The 8,658-nt window shown below is 44.2% G+C and overlaps 1 protein-coding gene across 2 annotated transcripts in view; it reads right to left on the reverse strand.

The window, feature by feature from the left end:
• Positions 1 to 8,069, reverse strand: part of trabd2a (TraB domain containing 2A) — a 54,215-nt gene extending 46,146 nt beyond the window's left edge. The window contains exons 1-3 of one of the 2 annotated variants that reach the window (XM_030085661.1): positions 7,840 to 8,069; positions 6,935 to 7,353; positions 5,332 to 5,892 (exon numbers count right to left, since the gene is read on the reverse strand). In XM_030085661.1, the coding sequence (XP_029941521.1) occupies positions 5,332 to 5,892; positions 6,935 to 7,039 (666 nt within the window). In that variant the 5' untranslated portion in view covers positions 7,040 to 7,353; positions 7,840 to 8,069. Of the gene's footprint in view, positions 1 to 5,331; positions 5,893 to 6,934; positions 7,647 to 7,839 lie in introns of those variants that run through there. The other variant, XM_030085660.1, reaches the window with a different exon arrangement.
• Positions 8,070 to 8,658: the final 589 nt, after the last annotated feature.

Raw genomic sequence — 8,658 nt, forward strand, 5'->3', positions numbered from 1 at the left:
TGAGACCTGCATTCATCACCTCTCCATGCACCATTACTCCCAGTGATGGGAGGAAAAGAAACAACACTTTCATTAGCAGGTCTGCTCCACTGAGGTGTGGAATGTCCCCGTGGGTTTTCCAACAACAGTGACGGGAGAAAAACCCGGCCTTCATGCGGCTATTGTTGTCCTCAACAAGCTCATTTAGTGTAATGGGCAAGGCTGAGCCTGCTCTTCAAAAGGCGAGGGGCACCGCGCAAGAATAAGAGCAGTCATGCTTAGCCAGATTAGAGATCTGACAAAAGGACGTATAATTCATTGTGGTTTGAAATAATGAGCTAAATGGGCTTAATTCATATTGACAGGCCCACTCAAAAATGGACACTTTGTTTGTGTGGAAAAAAAAAAAAAAAGCTGCTGATCTTTTGAAAGCATTGAGCTTTGCAGATTTAAGGCAATTTAATACAGCCGCACAAAGCCAAGTGCCCATAGTTTGGGGCATTTTCTCTTTAACGGAGACTTGTTTGGGAACACTGTCAATCAAACCATGAAGACAAAGGAGAGGTCCGATTTAGACTTTACAAGTTTGAACAAATTCCATTTCTTTAGCTCTATGAAATACATTATTGAACATTTTCTTCACTTATTTCTGTTATTCTGCATATATATTACCATGACAGCATAAAGTTCAGTCATTCGACCAACTTTTTCAACATCCACACTGATGAGTGCATGCAACACCCAAACTGCATATAGACTGTCAAAATTCAAAGGCTGAGGATTGTCCAAACAGGTTGATCATTATTTCCATATTTAAAAGAGCATTATGTTTCATCGACTTCCTGCCAATGTTAGTGTTTGATATGGGTCCATCAAATCTGATAAATTCACATATTTTACTCTTTTTTTAACTGGTTTGTTGTGAGAAATAATTCTCAAAGAGGACTCGGTTGATTGGAGGACGAGTTGTTATTATGAAACCTAAACTGCCAAGGACGGTAGATGATGGTGTGATTCACCACCTTTCCAAAGCCTCCAAACTCTCATCAACTGCGAGCCGGAGATGAAATAAAATGAAACATGATTGCAAGGCCTTTTCGTCTCCCACTTCAGTGGGAACGGATTTCGATACATTTCCAGAAAAGCCGCCGCGATTTTCCAGTGTGGAAATCAGCAACAAAGAGCAGGACCCAGCCCGGGGCGCGCTCATCCAGTCAGCCGCAGAGAGCATCGGTGTTGATGTTTCGCTGAAGAAGAGACGGTCTGGCTAGAAATCCCCCCCGAAAATCAATCTGTATCCCGGCTCAGTTCGAACATCTAAGGAGCTGGAAGCGGGCTGGATGTCGCTCTGGGTTTCCCCCAGACGAACACAGGAGTGGCGAGCAGCTCCCTACAGAAACCATTTCACTTTACGACGAGTTTCGAGCCAGTGACAACATTACAGAGACGATCACAGCCCCATCGCGAAGACCTTCTATTTGTTGCCCAATTAAACATCTCTCAGTCGAAAAAATGGCGGCCGAGGCGGCCGTATTGTTTCGCCAAGCGCGGCTCTCACTCATCGCGCTGTCTGGACGGTCTTAACACTCCAGTTGAGTTAAAAGGCTTTAAATGGAGCCGCGCTTTTCGACTAAAAGGCAAAAGCTGTGAAATAAGGGTTCACTGAAATATCAGGCGGGCCCAAGGCGTCCGAGGAGCTGCTGTTGATTAGATTGAAACTGAGTGTGGAAATTATGGAGTGCCAAGCGGCGCGCAGGCCCGGTGCAGTGTCAGGATCGGGGTTGTTTCAGGGACACTCCGGGTTCATTGTCGAGCCTCCTGGAGCCTTTGTGGACCCAATTCAATGAAAGCTGTTGGGAGGTTTGCTCTCATTACAGATCTGTTGACAAACTGAATATCAGCCACCCACAAAACGGCTCTGCGTGTCTAAACAGCATGACAAAAGCAATTTATCAAATTCACTGGGGGGGAAACAAAGCAACAGTTGCATAAACAATTAATGAGATATGTCACCTTGAGGCTTTGAGAGGACGGCGCGCAAACTGCAAAAGACACTAAATAAATACAAAATGCTTTTTCAAATAAAACACAAAAAGCATACTTAAATGTATTAATTGTTTTTCTGATGACTCCTTACTTTTATACCCTAGAAATAAAAACAAATATCTGTAGTTTGGCGAGGTTGAAAACAGGAAGATGGTTTTGATAAATCCAGATGAGAACTGGCACTTTCACACTTTTACTTGACTGAATGTAACGAATCATTACCCCCACATTTACCAGTCTTCTTTTCAGTGGTATATTTATTTCTACTGGAGTACATTGTGAGGACTTTTGACAACTTTGGTTACAGTCAACCACATCCTGGAAGCTCTGGAAACTTAACAGAGGAACACCAAGACTGGATCTCAGTCTTTGCTTCTGTTCGGGAATCAGTCAAGCAACCACAAGAAGACAACTGCGTGCTGGCTGAAGGGTCGTCACACACCCTCGTGCAGATTTTAAGAAATTCTACTATCTGAGAAAAGGTAAACGCAACTCCAACTATCGTACCACTAACATAACATACAGGGGACAAAAACCTGAGATCACTTACAAATACTGTTACTCTACATATAAAATTAAATAACCTAATAACTGCTGCTTAACCCCTTCCTTGTCCAAGAACATATCTGCGATGACCTTTGACCCTTTCAATGATGAAAAGGTGGTCCCATATGACAAGAATTTCATATCTTATTGTGTTTAATGACACAATAATTATAATTACAATAATAATAACTATAATATGAGAGTAGAAAGAACATTTAGGCTATATTAGAAAACTCCACACTGAAACTCAAACAAGGGATCTTCTTACTGTGAGGCAAGCAGCAAACCACTACCCCACTATACGCAGGAGTCCTTCAGCCCCAGCGCTGCTGCTTTAGAACTAACAGCGTTGTTGCTGCAGCTACTAAGTGGATTTGTCCCTTTTTTTTTTGAACTGGAAATAAAAAAAAATGAGGTTAACAACCAAAGCAAACAAATGACAAAAACCTTTAGTAATTTTCCATCGGGCTGATTATACGTGCAGTGCGGCCGTTCATCCCGTGAGGGAGGCTAAAAAAGGTGCAGCCGGGTGGCGTGTCCTGTCTTACAGTTTGAAGGGCCAAATAGGCCGGCTTTAAAATAACAACACTTTAAGCTTCTGGGTGTTAGGCTAAATGGTCAAATGTAATCCCTTTAACTCCCAACCAGCGTGAGCAGAAATTCCTCAATAATATGCGACATGATTTCATAGTGACTGCTGCCTTTCAGACATGTTTGTGATGCTGGAAAGGTCGCCGAGGGGCACCGGCAGCCGGGCAGGCGGGCAGACTGGGGGGAAACTTAAGCGCGCCGCTCTGAGGAACAAGGTTCCTTTTTCTGGCAATCTCAAGTCATTAGATCCATTTTTCTTTAATAACAAAGGATGTGGAGAAGCGAGCGGCTGAATGTTTATACAGCTGATTATTAACGCCACACCTTTCTCCACTTGACTAAAGTTGTGGGAAAGAGAGGAAAAGAGGCCTCTGTTGCAAAAGAAGGTAAAATATGACTACACACCTCTGGCCTGTGCGTTTGAAAAGCACATTGTAAGGTATTTTAGGATAAATGAATAGTTTGCAGCAGAGGAAATGACAGTTTGCTGGAAGAGAAGTTAAAATATGTGAAAGGTGAATCCAGGGGTTGCGTCACTGCAGCAGCTCATCGTTCCAGAGGCGGCCGGGGTACACTGCCCGCTTGTGTGGCTTCAGGCTGTTCATCATAGGAAATCCAAAATATTTTCTCCTGCTACTGATTCTCGTACCAACAGAACTGCAGTCATGACTTCACCCGTGTGAAAACAGTGAGTTTAGAAGACGGGTGAAGAATCACTTGGTTCACTGACTGATCGAATGTTAGAAAGCAGTTTAGAAACTATTGCATCAAGTCATTTAATGAGAAGAAAAAGTTAAGATAAATCATTTTAGGTTTTTAATCTTTTCAATTGTTTTTTGTCACAAAGTTCTGTAGCTTCATTTCTGACACCAGCTGTTCTTTTTTCATAATTGATCTTATTCATGTTTTGGTGTTTTCAACGTATAGAAATGATGTCAATCAAAATCACTATTGAGAGATTATCTCTAGAAACGTAACCTTTCCCAAATTTCAAATATGTTATCCTTGAACGTAGCAGCTATTAAGATTTATTACCAGTTATTTCCACGCAGTCGCGTTCGGTCCCAGTGAAACAGACCCAGCTGAACCTGCGGCGTTAGTGCGGTCCATATGTGTAAGTGTGAACCCTGCCACTCACCGACTGGGGAACCCCAACAAGCCGAGTGAGGACGTCTGAAGGTTCAGCACGCCTGCAGATGTACTCCGCTGAGACGCGGTCAGTTGTACGAGAACTCTTCGCAGTTTGTCATAACCGATGCAGACAACAGACAATATCGTCCCTGGTGCAGCACAGTATTGCTGTGGAAGTTAAGTTGGAGGATAAATGTCACAGCAGCCCCAAGTGCAGCCTGTTTTTCTTTTTTTTCCAAAAATGTGGTTTGCAAAAGGAACTGCGCCGCAAGACTAAACACAGTCTAAGATGTTTTGTTTTTTTTTTCTCATCTCTAAAGACATTCAGGACTGTGTGATTTTTTTGATTCAAGCTAAAAGTTTAGAAAGTATCACATTTTAATGATGCTAACCTTGTAATAGCAAACAGACTGCTGGGTATTCTCCAGTCCCTGATCTGGGACTGCTGCTGGTGCGTGGGGACAGATACAGGCCTTCTAATTATTACACTGGACTCAGTGATTTACTCACTGTCTTCTCTGCAACCACAAATGCTTCATTCATCCAGCTTTGATACAAACCCTATCCAGCCCCGGGTCGCAGGAAGCATCGAACAAATCAACAAACAAAATGCACAAAGAAGGGGATGCACTGGGCGGGCTAAGACAGTCAGACAATCTCCACATGCACTGGGTTAATTTAGCATCACCAATTAACACATCCACAGAGGGAAAATGAACACACTACCAGAAGTTCTAAATTGGAAATAACACTAAAACTCGACCACTGCACTACTATACACTGAATCTTTCCTTTACAATCCTGACAAAAACAACTTTTTGAATAATGCGGATCTTCCAACATGCTTTCAAGAAAACCTTCTGAACACTGTTGAATATGAATTGTCTTTGTTTTCTCGAGTCATTATTTTTAAGCTTTTTCACTCTCGCAGCAGAACATCAAACTGAATAAATTCATTCAATGCATGAAACAGTGAGAGAAAACCAGTAAGACATAAAACTGAAGTCGAAGCTCCAGTGGGAAATGTGTGAGACTCACCTGTGAGAAGTTGAGCCCGTTGAGCGGATGGCATTGTTCCTCCACCTTCTCGACAGCTCCCGTTCTCTTCCTCATCCTCTCCGCCTCCTGGGCCAAGTACAGGTCCAACACCGGAACACCTCGAGTCTTAATATCTGCCTCCGTCAGCGAGTTCACCATCAGCATCACCCACACCGGTCTCTTCCTCTCCCAGTTACCGGCGATGGCGTTAAAGAGGTAGTCGGCGTAGAGCCCCTTGCCCCTCTGATCCGGGGTCATCCAGGAGGGCATCATGAGTTTCACATACTCGAGGTGTCTCTTAAGTCTTCTGTAGATGTCTCTGGGAAGGACGTCCTGGAGGTTCTCGCCCTGAGGGAGCAGCTGACAGCTGGTCAGGGCGGAGATGGTGTAAGGGTCCGTCAGGTCCAGCTCAAAGTAGACGATGTTGCTCTCCTGGAAGGCCTGCTTGGAGTTCTCAGGGATGAAGTCCCAGACGCGGGTGTACGGAACGTGGATTGTGCCATAGAAATACGAAGGGGGGTCACGCTTGATGGTCCACAAGAAGGAGTTCAGGTCAGTTTGCTGTAGGGAAAGAAATAACAAAGTTAAGCTGTGACTAAAGAAAAAAAAATCTTTGGAAATCAAGACAGTGTATTGACTGATCATACAAAGACGGAGAGGTGTCGAAGGCCTGAAAGCAAAAAGTCCACAGGGTGACATTACAGTTGTTTCATGGCTGTAACTTTACATTACAACCAGCTGTGTCCGTCTGACACCAAACACCTCTTTGTCTGCAGGAGGTTGTTTATTAGATAGACTGCTAACAGACTGATAATGACTTATTAACAGGCCACTTAGAACCCTCGTGCCAAACAAACAATACGCATGTTGGTGGCTGGTAGAGTGTGTGAGGCTGCAGCTGGATCAGGAGGGACAAATTCACATGAAACTAAAGGAAAAGAACCTGAAAGATGATTAAGATTTGCAAACTTGTTCTTATTCTTTGGTAGACAAAGTGCATCTTCAGTGTTTTCTGTCAAATACACAAATGTGGCATGCACCTTATGTAAAACATGCATATGACACCTTGTCAATACACAAGATTAGAGCTGATGCAATGAAATTAGCCAATAAACAAAACAAAACAAAAAAATACAAATATTATTGGTATTTTATTCACTTTGGAAATTTGCAATAGATCTCTCAGATTCCTCATTTTTAACTTGAAGGGAAATGTATATTTATGTTTTTATCTTAATGCATCAAGGGTCTGATGAGAAAGTGTATTTTAAATTGCCTGTATGAGGAGCTCATGAACTTTACTTGACCTATATTGATCATTATCACACATTAACAGAGGAATCCAAAAATGATGACAAAACCCCAAAGGAATCAGTGTTTAACCTACAGATACGATAGTGTCAAGTCAGAGTTACTTTAGTTGTTGGATCTCTGATTAAGAAAAGGTGTGCAAGAAATGAAAGAGGGCAAATGGCACTATGAGCCCCTCCACTGCCCCCAAACTCCAGATAAAACATACTGTGGGCTTATACACCACTAAATGCCAATTTTGCGGCTTTTAAGCGGGGGCATTGATTCCCGTGTCATTCCATATATAACTTACTTTCCTGTGCAACTCGCAGTTGGCGGAGTCCTGCAGCCTCCACTGGTCTGCCCGGACCAGCAGGACGAGGCAGGACTGGATGAAAGCGCCCACAGTGCCCCGCATCGTCGCTCTCCCTCTCCCTCTCTCTCTCTCTCTCTCCAAACCGCAGCCCGTCTTCGCTTCACCGCAACGTGTTGCAGCAACTACTCCAGTCCCGCAGAAAGCAGCATGCGTGCGCCGAGTCCTACTCCCGCAGCTCCGTGCGGTCACGCAGGGCGAGCTGACAAGGATCCGACGGCCCGCCGGACAGAGTCATGTTGACCGGAGTGGAGCCCGCGGGGCGCAGCGCCGTCCGCTCACTTTCACGTGCGAGCGCGAGACTTTGTTTTTTTTTAACAACGAGGTGGTCGTCTGAGGGGGGGTCACGTCATCGTTTTCTGCAAAAAAAAAAGAAAAAAAAAAAAAAAGAAAAATCCGAGGAAGTTTATCCGAAAGTTGTTTCACCAACAGGTCCAAGTCGCGTGCGCACCTGGAGGAGGGTGAAAACAGAGAAGAAGAAAAAGTAGAAGTAAAATGCGGGGATGGAGAGAGAGAGAGAGAGAGAGGGAGAGAGAGCAAACTGCACCGGTGGAGTTGAAAGAAGTTTCAAAATGCAAAGGAAAGTTGTGTGCACGCGGCAGAGTCCGCTCCGTCTGAGCCGCTCAGCCCCCCGTCCGTCTGTCCGTCCGTCTGTCCCCCTCCGGTGTGAGCGTGTGCGCATCTCCAGCCTCTCCACCCCCCTCAAACACCCCATCATCCACCTCTTTCTCTCCCGCACTCTTCAGTAATCTGATTAAACGCCACCCCCACTCCACTCCATCCTCGAGACCAAAAATCAGATCCTACAATATTCTGTATTTATTCCGAATCAGCACTGTTCTTACCTGTTTGTTTCAGTTTGAAGTCACCAGGTGTCTTCTTGTCGTCCTTGCAGGAGACCAAAAGGTAATGAGGGGATGCCAGAGGAGATCCCGCGGGTAGATTATCACGCCTTCCTACCTAATGCTTTACAAACTGGAGACATTAACATGAGAAAACCTGCAATAACAGTTTTACACTGAGTTACGTCTGAACACAGACGTAGAAACCACAGAACTCCACTTTCCCCCTGGAAAAAAATACTTCCTGATGCTAATCATGCATCGAAAAGAAGTTTAAGCAACTTTGAAAAAGTTTTAGAAGCGTGTAGAAACGCGCATTGTGCAGACAAGACTGAAGCTCCTAAGTGTTGCTGTCCGTGTTCGTCCGGATCTGTGTGATGCAGCTCTATGCGCCGCCCGGTCAAACGTGCTGGTTCACACGGGGGCAGCGGACACATGTTGATGCTGTCAGACGTCTGAGTAAATACAAAACGCTCTGTTGACAAGAACAGCCACTTCGGGGCTTATTTTTTCGTCACTGTGCCTGTTTGCAGACAAATAGGAAAAAATGATGAAAGAAAATCAGTCCTGTCTGCTTCTGTAAGTGGCTTCAGTCCTAAGATCATCTGAAAAGTGACTGATTGCTACAATAATAACCACTGACAGCTTGGATTTGACATTATTTAGTCGAGCAGATGAATTCATACTTTCTCTGGTTAAAAAGGATAGATTGATAGAAGCATATAAAATTAAATGCATGATTGCACATCACTGCACATACAGGCTACATTTGCTCCCAGATTCATTCTGCAGTCTTTCTGTGTGGAGCATGGTCCTAAAGTT

Source organism: Salarias fasciatus (genome assembly GCF_902148845.1).
Source record: "Salarias fasciatus chromosome 7 unlocalized genomic scaffold, fSalaFa1.1 super_scaffold_4, whole genome shotgun sequence".
NCBI classification, from domain to species: domain Eukaryota; kingdom Metazoa; phylum Chordata; class Actinopteri; order Blenniiformes; family Blenniidae; genus Salarias; species Salarias fasciatus.